Here is a 22,163-nt window from a genome sequence, read left to right as displayed (position 1 = left end):
TAGCAGCCAAATACTTTCTAAACGCGTAATGTTCATTCGAAATGTGGAGGGGGAAAAACTGGAGGACCCGGACAAAATTCCACGCAAACACCAAATATACAGGCGTCAGGCTCGGGATCGAAACCCACGACCTCCTGTTTTACCAGGCGAGGTAGTTCACATCTCGGCACTGCGGCACCCATACAGGCCACTAAACAGGTGGCATGCATCGATGTGAGCCACAACGCAAAGGCCGACCACATCGCAGTGGCCGTCAGTTCCATTACGATGAATGTAACCGCAGTTAAGGACGACGCCCAAACATTAAATAAACGCACATGAACATCTTACCCGTTATTATAGCGCCATTGTCTCCAAAATCATTTCTTGGCTCTCACAATGAAAGCCCACGAAATACCATCCGTAATGTGTTACACACATAGGTGATGTCTCACGTTCTATAGTCCAGCTAATAGTGATGACTGTTTAAGGTGCAGCCCTGCAATTGCCTGCTAATGCCAATGCTGGTGGAAGAGCCAGAGAGCGTATCTTAAAGGGTACTTGGGTATAGTCTCCCACACTCACAACCGGTCTTGGAAGAGGTGGCAGTGCAGTGCACGCACTTTACTCCTCTGTACGCGACCTGTAGATCTCAACTTTCACCATCGTTTTCAACCAGCGACCCCCCGGATTGCAAAGCGAGTGGCGACTTCCCTGCACAGTCAGATTAGGTTTAACGAATGAGAAGAGTTATTGCAACTGAACGAGATCATTACGCGACGTCTATATTAACACAAAAATCCGGTGCCCTAAACCCATTTACAAGTGGAGATAAGGGAGAATTACAATTACCTCCGAGCTGTAACAATAGCTCTTTAATATGAACCAGAAAGTGATATATTGGCAAAGCACAAATTATTGGCTCGGTGGAGTCCCAAGTTCAAATCCTGGCCGGGTTGGTGGGGGGGGGATGAATCAGCCAATCATCTCTCCGGGGTGGATAAAATAAACACCACTTTGTGGCAAGCGAAAACATTGCTTATTCTTTGGGTAATCTCAGCCCCACAATTGAAATGTTGAATTCACAAAATTTAGCCGACGGCTGGCCAAGAGCATTGCCCCGTGCTTATAGGAGCAACTTTGAATTCGACTCATTGATCGATGTTAAATTGGCTCTCATTAGAGTTGTGGTGAATTGTTAATACGAGAAGAGAGAAAATGTACGCACAGTGTAATACAACGTAGCGCAGTGTGACCAAATGATCTTCGTGACCTGCACGGCACGGGGAGGCCTTCATCCAGCAGTGGAAAAAAGTGTTACACTACATCTTCTTGGTTCTTTCGGTAAAGTCACGTAGAATGGAAGTAATAAAATAATAAATATAAAAATTATGTTTTATTTTTATTATTATTTCCATTCTACATGACTTTACCGAAAGAACCAAGAAGATGAATCCCTGCAGTCACGAAAGCTTTAAATCGAAATGTTACACTACACTCAAATAAATAAACGACATTTCACAGCCCTTTGTTAATCCACTGCTGAAGGCCTCTCCACGGAGTGTTGGTTATCGGCGTTGTTTGACCATACTTCACCTCGGTGGCCAGTGTGGGTTGGTTAAAGGGGAGAGGGGGGGGCGCAGAACAAATTCAAATATGACATCACCAATGATGACAGCGGGTGACTGGGAATCGAATTCAGGTGTGGCTGGGTTCATAGCACAACCAACCGAGTGGGATTGCCACTGCGGATGCCAACATCGGCCACCGATTTGGGAAACGTCACAGCACTACACATCTGTGAAGACCACACGTTTGGAGGAGCCTTCTACTATGGGGTGGAATGGGTTAAGCGAGGCCATCATAGGCTCTTGTTGCGTCCGTGCGTTCGATTATTGCTGCCTCTGCGTGTGTCTGATGTGGAAATCGCGATGGAGCCCGCTGCTTTAATTCCAAACTCCACCGCCTACCGCAACACACACACCGAACACAACCTCGGCGCGACACGTGAAAATGAAAGCAGCAAATCCGCTCGATACACCCGTGTGGTCTCTACCCCCGCCCCCGCCCCCCCTGTTTAAAACGTAATCATGTTTGCAATCAAGAGAGGCTGATGAATAAGCTGCGCGGCGTACACGGGCACGGCGTATCGATCGGCGCAAGAAACGTGCTTCCCCCCTCCCCCCCCCATTGCTGTATTTCGTCAGAACTGGTAGCAGCAGAAGGGTGAATGGGAATGGGAGCTCCCCCGCCATCCGTCAGAATCACAAAGGGGCTGCTCACACAAAACGTTGACTCCCCCCCTCCCCCCCCCCATACTTCACTTCAGCCTCGATGATCGCCGTAATTACCGAGCCTGTATCGCAAAGGAAAGTGTGCGCTAGTGTGGGGTTTAATCATTTCGAGTCTCGCACCCCCCCCCCCACCTCTTCCCCACCTCCCCCCACCTCCCCCCACCTCTTCCCCACCTCCTGTAGCGTGGTTATTAAGTTGGGCGAGTGTACTGGCAGTTCATATTTTTAAGTTTTTTCGGTAAAGTCACGTAGGTAAAAAAATATATATTAAAATTAACTAGCCATAGTCTCAAGCCGCACCAACCTTACCATAATAATAAAAGGGGGCCTGTCCTGGCTCACCCCCCCCCCTCAACCAGTATATATACGGGGTAGTATCTCTTGGAATCTCTCATTTACTTGATACAGCAAGCGTGCTGTGACGGTTCCACCTGAAGACGGAAGCTTGTGTTGCCTCCGAAACGTCGTGATTTTTTTTATTTTACTTTAATTAATTTAATTTTAATTTTTTTACCTACGTGACTTTACCGAAAAAACTTAAGAATATGAATGCTTGCAGTCACGAAAGCTTCAAATCTAGAATGTACTGGCAGTCTATAATGAAGACTGTAGCAATGGTCAGAATATGAATTCCTGCAGTCACGAAAGTTTTCAGGTCATAATTTTGAGACCTGCTTGTCGTCCATGGTGAGAAGAACGACAGTCGGACTTTGAAAAGACAGGTCAGTGGGATGACGGGCGGTTAAACGCCCAGGGCCCAGAAACACCGAGATGTCACCGCCGAGATCTTGGGTTCAAAAATCTCGCGTCCCAGCCGCTGCCCGTGGTGCTTAAATCTGGGTTCACGGTGCCAAGAGAGTCAGTCGATGGCTCCCAGCCAGATCACTGACGGACTGCACAAGACAGACATCGAAAGCACATTCGATTTACTCTTTGGATCTTTCGGGAAAGTGACGTATAAAGAGAAAATAATAAATTAAATACTAGCATACGACGTTTTGATTGCAACGCAAGCAATCGTCATCAGGTATAAATGATATAGAAACACAAATCTAGTATACTTAGAAATGTAATGTAATACAACAGAGAGTCGGATAACATAACAGTCAACACCCTACCTGGTTGATTACGTTCTTCCTGAGAATGCTAAATTTTAGCATGTTGCAATCGAAACGTCGTATGCTAGTATTTAATTTATTATTTTCTCTTTATACGTGACTTTACCGAAAGAACCAAAGAGTAATTCCTGCAGTCACGAAAGCTCCAAATTAAGTACACATTCAATTTGCTTTTTTTTTACACAACAGAGCAAAGTTCTACCTTTCGGAGACCTAAGATTGTTGGTTTTACATAAGGGGAACCCTTCATAGGGTTTCTCATTTACTTGATACAGCAAGCGTGCTGTGACGGTTCCACCTGAAGACGGAAGCTTGTGTTGCCTCCGAAACGTCGTGATTTTTATTTTATTTTTATTTTACTTTTATTACTTAAATTTTTTTACCTACGTGACTTTACCGGAAAAAACCCAAGAATATGAATCCTTCATAGGTTATTAAGAAGGCGTGACCCGATTGTGAATAGAGAGGCCGACTGAAGTGCCTTCAAAAGTCGTTCTCGGTGGTCACATTACGGAACCGACCTCTGCCACGAGGTGGAGCACTGGCATCTGCAAAGCTTCTGAATTGGGTACCTGTGTCTCAACATCAATAGCGCAATTTGGAATACAATTGGAAATAACACAATAAAAAAAATACATCAGTGTAATCTTCAAAAGATTAGTTGTTCCAATATCCCACGTTTCATAATCAGAGACAAACCTTATAATCCTTGAGCCAAGACTCGGTTTGTCTGCCGACAAAAAAAAAACTATCGACTGATCACAAGCCAGAGATGATGGAAGCATAATTCCTTTTTTTTTTTACCCCCCGGTAAATATTTTATGGCTGGGGCATACGTGAACATCATTATAACGAACGCCCAGGGAGTACATAATTGGACTCATCCCCGACTCAATTATTTCCCAAAGCGAGCTCAAGGCCCGAGCAGCAAAGTGGAATTATTGCGGCAGATGTCGGAGAAGTCCCCCAGCTGCTGCCTTCGCTCATAGCACTGCGACCGCAGAATGCTTTATGGTAATAATTTGTCACGGTGAAGCAAGCGGAATGGCGATTTAAGCTTTCGAGTACAACCAATTAACGACCTTTAAAAATAAAAGTTGTGTATTTGTCCTCCCGGTTTTTTTCGGGTTTTTTTGCCATCAACATCACGTGACGTCACGAGACGCAGTGGCTAAGAACGGCCCACGGAATTTGCTCGCGCGGAGCTACTGACGAGATCCATTCAAGTGACGCGCTGGTCCACACAGGAGGGGGCAGCACTTTCCCACCTAATCTGCGTACGAAAGTAAGTTTCATCGAATGACAGCCAAACTGAGATTTTAATCCTAAAACCTCGAATTTTTTCCCAGCACAGAACCACATTGAATGAGACGGTTGCTTATCTGGCGCAGTCATCGCTGACCGAGCTGAGCCCATCAACTCGCTACACTCGAGGACCTGGTCTAATTAAAAGGTGTCCGAACCCAGGAGCCCAGCGGTGCCAAGCTCAGCGCTCTAACCTCGGAGCCACCTCCGCCGATTAACGGCCTTGATCCACACCCGGCCCGCTCGACGCACGCTTCGAGCGGCCGGGTGTGCGACAAGGCGAACCCGGCGCTACCTCGGGGGGGTGGGGGGCATCGGTGTGGAGCGGCGAGTTCAAGCGACTCGCTTGTCTCCCCGACACGTCCAGCACTGGCGCAGTAATGCACCCAGCGCAGCTCGCGCAAGGCGTGCGCTACCGCCGCCGCCACTCGATTAATAATCAATCGTGGGATCGGATGAGCTCGCCACACGGGGTTTTTTTCCCCACCTCTCACTGCTGTCGAATTGACCTGCGCGATGGGGGTGGCGATGGGGGTGGCGGAAGGGAGTGTTCGCCGTTCACAGACATTGCCCCCTCCGCCCCCCCCACCCCGTTAGAAGAATATGGTATCTGAATCAGGATCGAGAATCGTCGTCAGGGCCGTGACTGGTCAGTAGGTTGCGTGCCTTGCCCCCCCCCCCCCACCACCACATCACCCCCTTGGTGGCCAAAGCTACGAGTTTGCCCCCCCCCCCCTTGACTAACCACAACGAGAGCCAAATCAAAGAATCGGGGGCTCCACGCAGAGCCGATGATCGTTGTCGTTACGACGCCGCCGCTTCATCAGCGTCTGGACGATGAGCGCTGAGCGGCGCGCGTGGAGCAAGGGGAGAACAAGAAAACGCCTCGCCGGGGATGCAGTCGTGCCGCTCGCGTGTGCAAGTTGAATGCTTCCGTCAAATCCATCGTTGGATCAGGGCTTGGGTCGTGGGAGTTGATTTGACCATACTTTACCGTGCTGTTAGTGCCGGTTAGTGGAAGTTGTTGGGCCGGGGGGGGGGGGCATAGACATGGGGAAGGGGGGAGCGGGCATAGTACGGTACAATGAATCTTGCTGCAAAGCCCTCTGCTGCCCTCCATTTAGACCTGCCAGTGATATGACAGCCACCTGTCTGTGCATGGCTGTCGCCCATCCAAGCACTGTCCAGGCTCAAGTCGGCTCAGCTTCCGAGATCTGACGAAATCGGGCCCATTCCGGCTGATTTGGTCAAAAAGGTCCTCCCTGATACAGACCAGTAGAATACGACGTTTGCCAGAAGCCATTCCTGCTAGATGATGATAATGAGCATCATTATCATCATCGTCCATGACCTCCTCAAGCCGTCTCGGTCTCCCCCCAATGGTCACGCGATGCAATGATGCGTCCGGTGACCGCGAGAGCGCATTTCACTTGTTAAGCGCAAGCAAAAAAAACACGGAGACACGACGCCAAAAAAAACATCTAACGAATTCTCGAGATAAATAATTCAATAGCTGCGGCGGAATGCGTAAATGTCACGCGGCGTGAAGCGGAGCGTTGCCCTGGAGGAAGGAAGGAGGGGGGGGAGATTCGTTTGGTAAGTCGCGCTGGACGCGAGGAATTCATTGGCAGCGCCACGACCCCCGTCATCGCCAGCGACGTTTCTCAACTGCAGTCCTCGCTGCACCCTCCACATTACAGGGGACTATCTACATACGAGCATTCGACTTACGAACTTTTCTCTCAGAGATATGAACAAACCTCTCCGTATGTCCAGTTGCCTGTTCGGACCGAGAGTCGTAAGTTCAACTGCCGCGCCATAGATGGCGGTAGTGGCATCTACATCTGCAGAACGTGAAGAACCAGTGGCATCTACATCTGCAGAACGTGACGAACCAGTGGCATCTACATCTGCAGAACGTGAAGAACCAGTGGCATCTACATCTACGTTAGATTATACAACTTTTAAAGCAATTCTCCGTGTTTAGTGTACATGCCGTACAATGTGTTTGGAATCGACAGGAGTGAAGTTGGACTTACGAACAAATCGACTTACTAACAGACATCTGGAACCTAACTCGTTCGTAAGTAGAGGAGTCCCTGTACAGATTTCACTGACTACCAACCATCGGGCGCGTGCGGTGTGTGCGGTGGCTTAACTGGCATATGATTGTATCACAGTAGTGAACCTTTTTTACTCCGTTTCACGAAAACTACTGTTAACCCAAATAACTATGAATCGAGTATAGGAATAACACATTAAAAGCATTAATCTATGGCCAGTCAAGGTCTAAATGCTCATAAATGGGCGTCCCTGATTGGCTGAGGGCATAGCTCATCCCACTTACGAGCGCTCCGATTGGCCGAAATTGGCACCCGCGTGCATAACGTTGAACATCCCGTTAATCAAAATGTTAACGTTACGTTGAAACCATGGGTCCCTCCCTATGGGAGGCGAACCGTTAACCGAAAATCCGTTAATTCATGCCACTGTTTACTGGGCTGGATGGTCTGGGCGATGATCTAAATGCATACTCCCATTGAGTCATTTGCGGGGTCGTTTTTCCCCCTTGAATTCGGCACACATGGACCATGACCCCCCGGGCACACGATGGCCTTGCCTACTCTTGCCAACGGTGCCACGGGATCTTTAACGTGTACTGTGAAGCAGACTACGCGCATTTTTTTCTTATGGTTATTAGCCCCGCAGTCCTTAACCAGGGCGGCCGCTTGGTTCCAAACCGGAAAACCTCTAAGAGGAGGCCGCATCACCGCCCTCGATACAAAAGAAAACACGGACACAACACGGAGGCCTACGGGTTCGATTCAATCCATCAACACGGTAGTTGCAACAAAGGTGCAAGTTTTCCCCCATGACCAGGCCAGGTCCACTCTTTTTCAGAAGTGACTTGGCCACAAATGATAGCCCAATTAAGTGGCTGATCACGTGGAAATTGAGAGCAGCTGCCAAATACTCTCAGCGCTTGTTTATTCTAAATGTAGTCAGGGAAGTCACGCAAATTCCAAATATACAGGCGACAGGGTCGGGATCGAAGTCACGACTTCCTGTACACCTGGCGAGGTAGTTAACATCTCGCCACCGCTGCGATGTGACTGGGTACACCCACAGTCAAGATGCAGGTCGCCTGGGGTAGGGTTAAGTGTGGGTTGTCCCACCTCTTCAAAGACATCGGACCGGCGTGGAAGAGTAGGCCAAACATCCTTACTCGCCAGTAAAAATCCCCACCACGTGCTGTGGCGCAAAAACGCGCTTGCAGGGCTGCGTCTTTACCTTTGTCTGCGCGGCCAGGATCTCTGGCACCCGTCGGTGGGCGAGCCTCGTCGACAACAAACTATTGACGCTTTTATCCGCGGGGAGGACACATCTCCCAGTTGTGTTGTTGCGTGATGCGAGTGAGAGCGATACGCCAGGGGTCCTCCTTTGTGGCAAGAACGCCAGCAAGCGGCGGTCGAGAAAGTGATCGTGATGCGGCCCCTGCACCTTTGCCTTTTTGGAAAACATCGAGAAACTTGAAACGGTGCTGGCGCACGATGAGCCGTGACACGGGGGGGGGGGGGGGTCGGGGGGGGCTGAGAACCACAGAATTCATAATCGCGAGTGATCGCGATCAGGTTGACCCTGGCACCGTCACAGAATCCCCGTGTTCGTGGCCGTTTTTCCTGTTTAATAATGCACGCATCCGAAACGGTGAAAAGGCTAAATATAAAAGCCATTAATTTTGCACGCCTTGCCCCCTCCGCTCGCTGGAGTCGCTGGCGCTTGAAGTGTCGGGACTCGACGACATCTCGCATGCCGACGCCCGGCACGTGAATTCACACTTATTTAAAACACAACGAGCAAAAATTGCAGGCGTGATTTTACGTACATTTGTCTTTGACTTGCATTCAATTTTTCGTCCCGAGCTTCGTTTTCACCCTTCATTATTCTCGCTCATCTCTGCGTCGTGCACTAATGAATGCGCCGATGAACGAATTGATAAATAAGTGAGATCACGTAGCTTCGCCTATTTAAGATCTTAAGACTCTGGCTGTTTATCACAGAAGGACGTCTACGCATGGCCATGTTTGTTTGCATTCCGGCAAACAAGCAGTGCTAGGTGCGAGCCAGAACAGTTCTAGGTAATTATTTTGGCCACGTCTCGTTCGTGTCGCCTCATTGTGCCTCGTGGCAACCGCGGCGTACGTGCGGTAGAGTGCGCATGTGTGCGGTGGCGTGGATGTGTGCGAGTGCGTGTGTGCACGTGGTGGGGGGGGTTGGGGAGCAGGTAGTGTAGTGGTTAGCGCGCTGCGCTACAAACCTGGCGACCCGGGTTCGATTCCCGCTTACGGCCAACATCAGTGACGATTATCTGAACCGGTCCTGGGCATCCCCCTAGGTCGACTCAGCCTCAAATGAGTACCTGGTGCGATGTGTAAACATCGCCACTGGGGAGGCAAAGGCGGCCGGGCGTGGTGTTGGCCACCCACCTCCTCGTGTGCCGTGCCGGCCTTCATAGGTGCTCGCTAACAGCACTTGCCCCTACAGTCTGTTAAGGCTATAGGGGGATCTTTGGATCTTGGTGTGCACGTGTGCAGTGGTGCACGTGTGCAGTGGTGTACGTGCGGTGTGCAATACACGTGCGTGAATAGTGCTCAGGGTTACCAGATGTCCTCAACTCCCTTGCCCGAAAGACTGAACGAGCCTTTAATGAAAGGAGACAAATGATCTGCGATGTCAATTCACGTAACGTCACGTCCTCGTGAAAATATCGGCGGAATCTTTTTAGCCCCGGCAACAATGCTACCGAGCATAATCAAGGCTTTTTTGTTTGTTTGGGGTAGATCGTGTAAATGTGTCGTTAAACCAGCCACCACCCGACACAGCCAATTGGCAAGGTTTGTCACGTAAATTAAATCTGGCAATTAGTTACTACTTCAGCACACCAGTGTGTGGGAGAGTAAACCCACACCATTTATAATTCGAGTACGTTTCGCTGGTGATTACAACCAGCTTCATCAGGCAATTCGCCAGAATTGTTCTACGACGGATTTCAACCATGCAATTATATTTACGCGCTCCAACCCAAAAAATAATTATTTGGTTAATATTGGTCGTGAAAGCCGACGTGATCTTTCCCACTCCTTATCTGTGGCAAGACGCAGCAATGTGTAAGGTTGGTTTGTGTTTGTGTGTGCAGTTGAGCCGTACAGCTCTCTCGTTGTGTGTGTGTGTGGATTGTGCTTCGTGGGGAGCGGTGGTGTAGCGGTTAGCGCGCTGAGCTACGAACCTGGCGACCCGTGTTCGATTCCCGCTCACGGCCAACACCCAGTGACGATTATCTGAACCGGTCCTGGGCCTCCCCTAGGTCGACTCAGCCTCAAGTGTGTATGTAAACATCGCCACTGGGGAGACAAAGGCGGCCGGGCGTGGTCTTGGCCACCCACCCCCTCATGTGCTGTGCCGGCCTTCATAGGTGTTCGCGAACAACGCTTGCCCCAACAGTCTGCTACAGGCTATACGGGGGTTCTTTGTTTTTGTGCTTCGTGTTGTTTGCTGACAAATGACAAACGGTACAAGGTCCCAAAGACCACACGACGCGCGGAGTTGGCCACAGCGCAGGGAGATGGGCATGGTGACTCCGAGGGCAGAGACACAGAGCCAGCGCCAATTAAGGTCCCAGAGGGTTTATAAATCCAGGTTTCAACCGCCTGTGTGATCAATCCGCATTGTTCGTTTTGTAAGCCGTGGTTTTTATCGTCATGAAAAAAAATTGAATACAATGGGAATTTCAAAAGGAGGGGTAGACAATGGGTAACGTATAACAGCCTAGGGCGTAATGACACCCTCGTCATAGAGCATCAACCATCACGCGAACTCCGCTCATCCTCGCAGCGGCTTCTTGGCTGGCCGTCTGGAACATTCTTCCTGACAATATTCGGAAGCCACTGGAGAGCTTTGCAATTTTAAATGATCTGAATTGATAACTCATTTCTTTAGAACTGCATTTTGTGTTTTTAGTTTTGGTTTGTCCTTCCCCACGCACCTTCCATTAGCACGGTTGGCTACGTACGGTGCGAAAGAAGATCAACAAACATACTCTCGAAATTAGGGAACGAATTAGGGAGTTCGGGCGCGCTGCCCTAGGGGCCGGCCATAAATGACGTCACGCGATTTTGGACCCCCCCTCCTCTCGTCACAAAGCTCTGCCCCCTCCCCCCAAAACCATATTTCCATTTTGAAAATAAAACATGCTTCAAATCGCTTTAAACTATTGTCATTGTATTGAGTATTTAATGTGGCGCTGCACTCTGATGTTGTAGGAGAAAACACGTGTTAAGGGAGGTCGTGTTAGTGTCCACGGGACCATTCCGCTTTTTTAAAATGTAGCGAGTTGGCAGTCTCAGCTTGGTTTCTAGTAACTTCAAAGCTCATAACATCACTTCATTTAACCAAATTTAACCAACTTTCAGCTCCGACGCGTAAAAAGTTGCGCGTCGTTTGCCACGTGACGAACACGCGGTGCTGCCCCCAGCGTGGATTCAGAGTCCGACTAAAAGTCGACGTCACAGGTAGTCCTGTGACGTCATTTCCCCCGGGCTGCCCGGCACGCGGTGGTGCGCTGCTCGCCGCTCGAGTTTCTGAAACGAGGAAACTCTTCGTCTTATGGCGTAACGCCAACAACATAATCATGGAAAGACTCAATAATTTATCTTATTATTATTCACATTATAAAACAAAAGTAAACGGACGGAAGATAAAACCACCCCAGGATACAGGAGGTCGTCAAGCGAGTTTCTCTCGAGACGAACCTCTGTGGATCCCAGGCAAGAAGGAGCAGCAGAGGACGGGGGGAGAAAGAGAGAAAATATGCTTCTGTCAAAAGGACATCTCAACTACGAATTCAAGAGTACGCTCCCGACGAACAGATGCAGAGCGGCGTATGATGCGTTCCACACGAACACACCGAGTAATGCTACTCTGTTGTACGCAGCCGTGGCGATTAATCAGACGGACCGCGTGCATTTTTTTGGTCGCCTCGGCTCGTTCAATCGGTTCATGAAATACGAGTTGGACAAACGTTTCGTAGCAGGAGACCTCCCACAGTCTAGAGCAATGTTATCATGTTTACTTCGTGAAATACTGTATATTTATTTGCCCCGGGGGGCGGGCGGGGGACGAGGAATCCCTTGGGTTGTTGGGGATTTTTTTTTTAAGAAAATAGTCTGTTCATAATGCGCGCTCATTTGATACATAAATCATCATTGGGGGCAGTACGAATTTTAGAGAGGCTTCAACAAACATCAGTGCTGCCCAAACCAACGATTCAGACGGACGCGTGGGAGCCATTGACAGGGCGCAATCATCAATCGATGTACACGTGTCTTTTTCTACAGTGTATCTGTGCGAGCGTGTGTGGATATCAGCGGTAGTGCCGTGGTTAGAGCGAGCTGCGGCACGAACCCGGCGATCCGAGTCCCGATCACGGCCATCACCCTGTGACAATGATCTGAATCGGTGCCCCGGGCCTCCCCGAGGTCGGCTCAGCCTAACAATAAGTACCTCGTCCGATGTGTAAAGCATTGCCACTAGGGAGACAAAGGCGGCCGGGCGTGGTGTTGGTCACCCACCCCCTGGTGTGCCGCGCCGGCCTTCATCGGTGCTCGCTAACAGCACTTGCCCCAACAGTCTGTTAAGGCTATACGGGGGATCTTTGTCTTTGTTTGTGCGTGTATATCAGCGGTGGTGTAGTGGTTCGCGAGCTGCGATACGGTCCCAGTTAGATTCCCGCTCGCAACCGACAGCCAGTGACAATTATCTGAACCGGTCCTGGGCATCCCCTAGATCGACTCAGCCTCTAATGAGTGCCTGGTGCGTTGTGGAAACATCGTCACAGCACTTGCCCTAACGGTCTGTTAAAGGCTATGAGGGGGATCTTTGTCTTGTATCAGTGGGGAGTTAGTGGTAGTTCAGCGGTTAGCGCTACGCTGCGCTACGAACCCGGCAACACGAGTTCGATTCCGGCTCACGGCCAACACCGGTGACGAATGTCTGAACCAGTCCTGAGCCTCTCCTACGTTGCCTCAGCCATAAATAAACCTCGTTTAGCATCCTAGCCCTGCCGGCTGACAAACGACCTCCACGGCAGAGCAGCTATGCGAGCCACCTGGTCTCATCGCGGCCTTCGTTCGTAGAATCAGAATTTTCATTTTTACCAAAAGAACCCGATGAGCTATGAAGCTATTTTCCCACAGATGTCCAGGAAAATTCCCTTCGCCCAGCGCGAGCGGCTACTGCTATCATTATTATTATCGCTCACGATGTACGTTTGACGACAAACGCCGGTCGGCAAGCGTTACCAGAATCCATGCGTGCGCGTGGTTTTTCTTGCTCGTTTCAACGGCGGCGGGTGGCGAGAGGGGCACGCAGATCTTCTTCCGCGCCCTCGCATCTCGACTCCCCGATGCCCAGAGCCCCGAGCCCCTCAACCCCCCCCCCTCCCCCCACAACGTTAACAAACGTCCACCGAAGGTAACCCGCTCGGACACTCGTGCCCGAGAGCGAAAGTTCGTTTCATAACGGGGCGCATGATCCTCCCCCGTCCGTCCGCCCCACACTGTGCCCACTGCACCCCCCCACCCCGCTACGCGCGGCTCGTCCGGCCCCATATCCCTATCGCTGTCAGCGCAGTGTTCTGAAACCCCAAACCACCGCCTTGCATTATTAATCGCCTCCAAAGAAAAGCAACGCTGAGTGACGGCTGCTTAAACATTGATGGCGCAGTCTAGCTGGGTGTGGGTGGGGGGCTGGGAGGTTGGGGGGGGGGGGGGTTCAGCTGGAAACGTACGGGGTGGGCCTCTCATCGGCTTCGGCGCCAGCTACGGATGACTTCGGTCCATAATTGCCTTAATAGTTAGAGTAGAGGCAAGAGGCGCAGCCCCTGAAATTGCTTGCTCACGCCACTGCTTGCGCAAGGGCTTCCACTAGAAGGCGCTCCGAGGGAACTTCTCGCTGCAGGCTATTTTTGGCCTTCTCTTCCACGCCGACCACCGCATCACGCGCGTTAAAAGATGCGCTCCTGCAGCCGTCTGGAACGCTCTTCCTTCCGATATTAGGAAGTGACTGGAGCTATGCACTTTTAAGTTGAAATTGTTAAACTAATTTCTCGAGAACCGATTTTTGTGTTTAGTTTGTGGTCCTTCCCCCGCACCTCCCCTTGGAAAAGTGGACAACGTATGGTGCTAAAGAAGTTCAACATACATCTTGGAAGATATAGGAATACCCACGCTTTGCCCCACTACACGTGATCTGCCGATTGACCGCAGTGTGCTAATTTAGACTGCTGGGTGGACCGAGGCAGGGCGGCTTCGTGCCAGAGGATGTCCGTGTAATTTCACCGCTTTAGCAAAGACTACATTTGTTCTCCCGATACCGTGCCAGGGTTCCAATTTATTGGAAAGAGAGCACATGTAGACATTTTTAAAGCCCCAGAAGTAAAAATAGTAATAATTACGAAGCAAAATTCTAACTAGAACTAATAAATTGTGTTAAAAAAGTTTTAGCAACGGGTTTTTATTATACCCAACTCAAAAAGTTATATAAGAATAGATACAGTACAGTGAGTTAATCATCAATACCATTGGGCCCTACTTCCTTCTGGTCAGTGAGCCCTTAATTCTGCACGTTAAACTAAATCGTTCAACTGCTTGTGACAGACAGACTCACGGACTGAAATATTTAGTTAAGTAGCTTTTAAGTCTTTACCTGTGGAGTTTCTACGATGTTTTTTTCTGTTAAGAAAATACATTGAGTAATTCTGTGAGTGGCGGGTAAACTCGAATGCCTGGAGTTCAACGCGTGCATTTGAGAACACTCAGGTAACAGCTAAAGGAGGGGAGACATTCCCAAAGAGGACATACACCGTGGAGATGGAGCATTGAGAGAAGCTTTGTGTGTGCGAGTGAAATGAATCATTGTACTGTGTGACAACTGAAAGCTAAGCAGCATTGAGCCTGGATGGTATTTGGAGAATACCACGTGTTGTCGATTCGGGCTGCAAAATGTCAACAGCAGACGGCAGTCACAGCAATGGATACCTGAATCCATCTGTATGGAGCTGTGTTATCCCTTCATATGCGAGATGGGTTTTCTCCGTGATCTTCAGTTTCTTCAAACACGGGGGGGTGGGTCAGAGACACATTGACGGAGTTGCCCAATGATCTCACATTGCAGCAGAACCCTTCTGACAAAACGTGTTAAGGCTAGACCGTGCCTTCCTGGGTTAATACAAAAAACATTATTACCATCATAATTCACATTGGCCCTAACTTTTATACATTTTCTAGCGCACGCTCCAGGAGCCATGCAACATATCCGATCACTAGCTACAGTCTCGCAGCAGCCGTAATATTTTTTTTACAAGCACACCCCTCCGTCGTGTTCGAGGGTAAACAACTCTCAACGGTGTTCTGAAGTAGTAACTAATTGGGACGTTCTATTTACGTGACAAACCTCACTAATTGGTTGTGTCGGGTGGTGGTTGGTTAATGGCACAATAATACTTTACACGATCTAACCCCCCCAAAAAACCTTTATCCACGCAACCGTTTGCATTTGCCCGAGAGGGCACCTGTCTCATGGGAAAGTTGGGTCTCGCAAAAGGCTCTGCCAGACCACTAAACAATGCAGTCTTAAACTAACACACACACACACGTGAATACACCACAGGAGTACACCAGTTACTCGCCTCTATCATGAAGACATCACAGTTGTGCAGGCAACGTGACTTATGCCCAAACTGGGCTTAGTTCCTCACTCGATATATTCTTTAACGCGGCTATAATCGGACGTGGAGTACGGAATATATTTATCGGTCGGCATAAGGTACTACCTCTAGATGTACAAGGTATGCCTATTTGATGAATTTTGCATTATTGTACCCTATATTCCGATGAGGACAACATAGGGTGAGAGATGGTTGTGGCATATCAATATAATTCCTGGAAAACGTTCTCGCTAAATGGAAGCAATATTTACGTCCAACCCCTAGAAATGTTCAATGCCTCCTATAAGTTTGGATGGAGAGAAAGAGAAATGGAGAAACCCTCGTGCAGTTTCAGGGGGACAAAACGTCTCATTAGAACACTCTAAATTTCGATTTAAATTTCGATGTAAAGCTTTCGTGACTGCAGGATTCATCTCTTGGTTCTTTCGGTAAAGTCACGTAGAAGGGAATTTTTTTTATTTTATTTTATTATTTTCCTTCTACGTGACTTTACCGAAAGAACCAAGAAGATAGAACACTCTAGATAATACTTGAAGGATGTTCCAGAGGGAAGGATGTTGGGAAGAAGACAAAGAGAGCTCAAGTTTGGAGATGTGTATGGATGGAGAGTGAGCCAAAAGCCCCGCCCGCCGCACCCCGCGTCAGCGAAACGCGATTCCCCGCCGCGAGCGCCTTTTCTCGCGTGTTGTTGTCCTAAATTAATAGACGAAGCCCTCTCAGTTACAGCTGCGTCCGCTCGCTCGCGAGTGACGCGCTCATCAAAGGGAGCGCTCAGCCCACGGCACTCAATCGGCCACCTCGCAAGGCTCCGATGGGTAGATTAAGTGCGCGTGCGTGCGTGCGCGTGTGTGTGTATGTTTGTCTGTGTGTGTGTCTGTCTGCGGTGGTGTAGCGGTTAGCGCGCTGCGCTATGAACCCGGCGACCCGAGTTCGATTCCCGCCTTCACGGCCAACACCCCGTGACGATTATTTGAACCGGTTCTGGGCCTCCCATAGGTCGACTCGGCCTCAAATGAGTACCTGGTGCGGTGTAAACATCGCCATTGGGGGAAACAAAGGCGGCCGGGCGTGGTGTTGGCCACCCACCCCCTCGTGTGTCGTTCCGGCCTTCATTAGGTGCTACTCGCTAATAACGACACTTGCTCCAACATTTTGTTGAAGGCTTACATACGGGGGATATTTATATCTGCGTAACATTTCGCGCTGCGAACACGGTGACCCGAGTTAAATACCCACTGAACGACCAACACCGGCGATGAATGTCTGAACTAGTCCTGGGCCTCACGTAGGTCGACTCAGCCTTAAATGAGTACCTGGTGGGACGTGTAAACATCGCCACTCTAGAGACGAAGGCGGTTGGGGCACCGTGCTGGTTCACCCATCCCGTCGTGTCCTGTTCCGGCCTTCATAGGTGCTCGCGAACAGCACTTGCATCAACAGTCTGATCCGGGTATACGGGGGGTGTTTGTCTTTGTATTATTCATCCTCTTTAGCCTTGGTCAATCCACTGCTGGATGATTGGCCTCCCCAAGCCGCCACCGCCGCCGCCTATCACAATCACGTGATGTAAACAATCTACCCAGAGCACCTGCAAACACGAGGCAACATCAGTCGCTCCATCTCTTTGGCGGTCGTCCTACCGGATGCGTTCCCTCCTTTGGCTGCAAGTCCGCGACGATTCTTGGCCATCGTCCTTCCCGAGGCCCACTCACGTGTCTATAAGAGCTTGAATGTCATTGACCCGCGTATGCTCTCGAACCCATGCGCTCCCCTCTTGCCGTCGCTCGGTGACAAAATTCGAATCCGCTCACTCTTTCTCTGTGTTCCACGGCCGTGTGCCTGACCTGTAAGTCATCGCAGTTAACACGCGCCGATTGCAAACTCTCTCGCACGTTCGTCATCCAATTTTTTGGGCGTTTAGGCCGACGGATTGACTTCACCGAGAGCCTGAATTTAAGCCCCCCCCAAAAAGTTTGTTTTCTTCACAGACTAGTTTTTATTATTTCTAAATTTGTGCCACCTCGTCGGTTGTGTTCTCTCCGTCAACCTAAATGTACCACGAGTGTTTCACTTTTCAGAAACCGTAAATGACTCGACTCACACGCATAACTCGCAAGCGTAAACCGTGTTCTTCCACCCACAACTTTATCCCGATAGTTCTCTTGGTTTTACGGGAAAGTTTTTTGCTCTCCTAGCTAGAAGTTACGCAATTTGTGTGTGTAGATGTGTGGCCGCTAATGCCCGGTGTACGTATGTTGACCGTACATCGCCAACCGTGCTAATCGGAGGTGCGGGCAGAAAAGACAACAAACTAAACAAAAAAAATCAGCTCAAAAGATGTTTGCTTCAATCTATCATTGATAACTCAGTAGACAAGCAAGGTGGAGGGGGGGGGGGGGTGCCGCTCAGCACTCTGACAATTGAGCCACTCGGCCACCGCAACGTGCAAATCAATTCGAATCGATTACATCGTCACCGATCTACTGGCCGGGGCAGGTGGATAAGCTCTCCATCTCTCAGTGCCCGTCAATGCCACGAGCAGTCACCTCCATCCGCACGCGCTCACGATGATGGGGACAGACGACGCTGTATGGATTGGTTGTCAGCCAAAGAAGTGTGTCCCTGGTGTACATCTCCTGCCTGTACTGTGTGTGGGATTTGCCCTGTGAAGCCTAAATCCCCACGGATGGACTGATGGGGGGGGGGGGGGGCTCCAATACAACGTAAAACACAACGTCGATTTCGCGAGTGCGGGGCAGTGTGCCAGAGTTGTGACGGGTCTCCTCCGGCTACCTCTGGGGGAGCCGGTGGATCCATCGATCTGTGGGTGTGGATGCGGACCGTCGTTCTTGCACCGTGCGTGAATTGGCTTCAGTACAAGGTGCTCCGGAAAAATGTGAACACTCCTGAGAATTTGCAACAACACCGCGAGAAATGTGCCTCCTGCGGGCGCTGGAGACCACCTGGAGAAGATTCCAGGCACGTGTTGACAACGATGGTGAACACGTGGAGACTTTGACTTTTTGAAGCTATTAACATACATTTGTTACCATGTTACAGTGTGTTATCCGTTAGTTTTCCATTAGCAACGATAGTCCCATATAAGTGTTCAACATGTTGATGCACAGCGCCATGATGCAGCCTATTCATTGAGCATTGTACGACAACGCCACTGTCAAACCGCAAGATATAGCCTCTGTGGCAGCCGCACACGCGTGCTGTGTACGACTCGGGGACCCTGCCACAAAATGTGGCGACGTGAGAGATCGGTACCAGAAAGACGTGGGGCCACTTCCTGAGCATCATGGCACAAGACAGAGAGGAAAGTGTAAACAAATTACGAAATGTGCAGTGGACACCTACGGGGCAATCTGCCCGTGGATCGTAACGATGACTAGCGGTGTCACGACTAATCGAATAATTAATGGAATACAACGCATCCTTGAGCTCAGGATACATGTTGAATCACGCGTGTAAGATTCGATTTTTGTTTAGATGCGTTCATATTATATGTAATTCGCTCACACGAACCCCTCCCAGCCACGTATCTATCACTGTTAAAAAGTTATCCGAATATGGAATCAAGGGAGCCCATTGAGATTGAAATTATTTTCAAGAGAGTCGGTTCGTTTCCTACTGTTGTGGAAATTTCACATTGCTATGTCAAGGGCTAGGATAGATACAACTGTGCAATAAACTTTATCTATTCATATGAAAGAAACCTGAACAGACGGCAACTTTTTTTTCACAAGGTTGCCACCGATTTTATCGACCCAGGAGATCATTGATTGTGAGCCGAGCACGTCAGTGTGGTTGGCATGGGCCCTCGTGCGAGCAATAAAAGCCCCCCCCCCTCCCCCAGCAGGATTATCAGGCAAGTGGAAAAACAGGCACGTGCATATGACAAAGAGTTACCGACTTAAAGGCAAACACCTCCTGTTTATTAGCCATTAATTAGAGTTTCCACTGCATGGGGATGTCCACAAGAGGCACACCGCTGTCCACGGAGGATCGTTACACAACGAAGACATTTGAGGCCGAGTCGTTCTGGGGGAGGCCCCCAAAGACCGCTTGTGTCACTGAAATGGGTCGTGAGCGGGAATCGAACTCGGGTCGCCGTGTTCGTAGCGCGCTGCGCTAACCACTGCGCGCCACCTCTTCCCACAACAATACAAAGACAAAGATCCCCCGTATAGCCTGTGACAGGCTGTTGGGGCAAGTGGTGTTAGCGAGCACCTATAAAGGCCAGCACGGCGCACAAGGGCGTGGGTGGCCAACAACACGCCCAGCCGCCTTCGTCTTCCCAGTGGCGATGTTTACACACTACACCAGGTACTCATCTGAGACCGAGTCGACCTAGGGCAGGCCCAGAACCGGTTCAAATAATCGTCACTGGGTGTTGCCCGTGAGCGGGAATCGAACCCGGGTCACCAGGTTTCGTAGCGCAGCGCGCTAACCACTACACTACCGCTCCCCACATACATAATACATACACACACACCAGCGTTCTGATTCCACTTGCCACGGCTGCTAATCGTGACTGGGGACTTTGAACGTCTCCACGCCCACACACCGTGGCCGGGAATCGAACTAACGCTCCCCCCTCTCTCTACACAAAGACAAACGCACGTTCTGTTACCACTTTCCATTGATTTTAATCGTGACTGGGAATCTCCCAAATATTTTTCTCTCTCTCTCTCTCCACACACACACACGCGCACACTTCCCACACCATGCCAATCCCGCCTGCCCGAACGCACCTTGAGTTTCTGCACGGACTGTCCCTCTGCGGGGGGCTGGCACCACACCGTGACCCCGCTGCGGCTGTAGCACTGCAGCCAGCCCGAGTCAGAGTCGCACTGCGCGCGGAACGAGATGAACGCAGAATCGTCCGGGACTTGAACCCCTTGCAACTGCCCGGCCATGCTGCTGCTGCTACGGCTGCCCAAGCACGTACTCTCCCCTCGTCTTGATATCGTGGGGTGTAGGGGGGGGGAGTAGGATGATGATGATTGTGGCGGTGGTGAAGATGAGAAGTAGGTGGTGGTGGTGGTGTAGGAGGAAGACACGGGAACTCCGGAGCGGAGCGATAATGAATGCGTAAACTCGCCCCGACAGCGCCGCCGCTGCTGCCGCTGCTGCCCGCGCTGGCTGTTGTAGGTGTGCACACACGCGCGCGCGCATGGACGTAGTGACAAAGGTCCCCCGTATAGCCTCTACCAGACTATTGCGGGCAAGTGCTGTTCGAGAGCACCTATGAAGGTACGCGCGGCACACGAGGGGGGGGAGGTGGGTGACCAACGCCACGCCCGGCCAAATTTTTCCTCCCCAGTGCCGTTCTTCAGACACCGCACCAGGTATTCATTTTAGGCTGACCCGACCAAATGGAAGCCCACAAAGTTGGTTCAGATATTCGTCATTGGCGTCGGCCGTGAGCATGAATCGAACTCGGGTGGCACGGGTTTGTAGGGTAGCGCGCTAGCCACTAAAGTGCCGCTCACTGATATGCATACTGTACTTGGGGGCGCAAAACACGTGGCTTCATCGCGCGGGGCGCGCCGATCAATTGTCGGCGAGCACCTATTAAGGTTGGCACGCCACTGCAGGAGATGTGTGATGTGATCAAAGCACGGCCGCCTTTGTTTTCCCAGTGATGACGATTGCAAACCTCTCACCGGATACTCATTTAAGGCTGAGTTGACAACGCAGGTGGCCAGACCGGGATCATATGAACGTCCGATCCTCGTTAATATCCGTGGTCGGGAATCGAACCCAGGTCACGGGGATAGATTGGGGAGTTGCGCACGAACCAAAGCGCCACCGCTCCTCACCTACGTACTGTATTTTAAAATAAAGTAAACAAACCGATCCCACGTGTAGGCCACATGGGCTGTTGGTTAATTTGTTTTTCGTGAGCAACTATTAATGCTAGCACGAGGGCGTGGTGTGGTCGGAACCTCATAAGAATACCTGCGCTATATAGCTATGTTTCAGAAGGCTCAACTTATTACGTGGAAGTTTATAGCAGCAAAATACTCGAAACGCGTGTTTGTAAATGTGGAGGGGGGAAAACAAAGACCCGGAGGACCCGGAGAAAAATCGAGAAACACACCGCAAACTCCCAATTTATACACCAGGCGTCAGCGTCAAGGATCGAACGCACGACCTCCTGCATACCAGGCGAGGGAGTTAACAACTCGTTGCCGCCGCGCACGTTTAGCCGGTGTCGCCCAGACTCCAGTCCTGGGCAGTTCAGGTGCCAGTCCACGATTTCATGCGCGGCGCGCGTCGACTTCAACATCTCGCATTGAAATCGTTGGCGAACGTGGAAAAATGGAACGGAGTTCGGCTCCAAGGAATGGAGTTTGAAGAATCCGATCCGCACTTTCACTCGGGGGATTATCAAACTCTCGTCGCCACGTCCCTCAATTTGTCTTTACCATTATTCTTCGTGCCCCGTTATTGATTAAACAATATCCTAACTTGCCATGTAGGTGGTGGGGGGGGGTGATTAAAATGTATAGACGTCGTTCCTATGTCTCTGTGTGCGCGGGGTGTGTCTCACGGGACACAATTAATCAGGCTTCTCTCTACGTCACGCGGGGCCTATTGTTTAGCAATGATGAGGCGCGTGCAGCGTGTAAATACCTAATTTTTATTTGCAGGGAGGTACATTTAATTACA

General features: G+C 50.3%; 1 protein-coding gene across 1 annotated transcript in view; it reads right to left on the bottom strand.

Moving 5' to 3' along the window:
* LOC133342817 (START domain-containing protein 10-like) overlaps positions 1-20,589 on the bottom strand; it is a 41,912-nt gene extending 21,323 nt beyond the window's left edge. The window contains exon 1 of the mRNA XM_061552118.1: positions 20,240-20,589. Within this exon, the coding sequence (XP_061408102.1) occupies positions 20,240-20,404 (165 nt within the window). The 5' untranslated portion in view covers positions 20,405-20,589. The remainder of the gene's footprint in view (positions 1-20,239) is intronic.
* Positions 20,590-22,163: the final 1,574 nt, after the last annotated feature.

Source organism: Lethenteron reissneri, chromosome 16, assembly GCF_015708825.2.
Source record: "Lethenteron reissneri isolate LAM-NWPU_2019-01 chromosome 16, ASM1570882v1, whole genome shotgun sequence".
Lineage (NCBI taxonomy): Eukaryota > Metazoa > Chordata > Hyperoartia > Petromyzontiformes > Petromyzontidae > Lethenteron > Lethenteron reissneri.
This window is presented reverse-complemented; position numbering and strand designations above follow the sequence as displayed.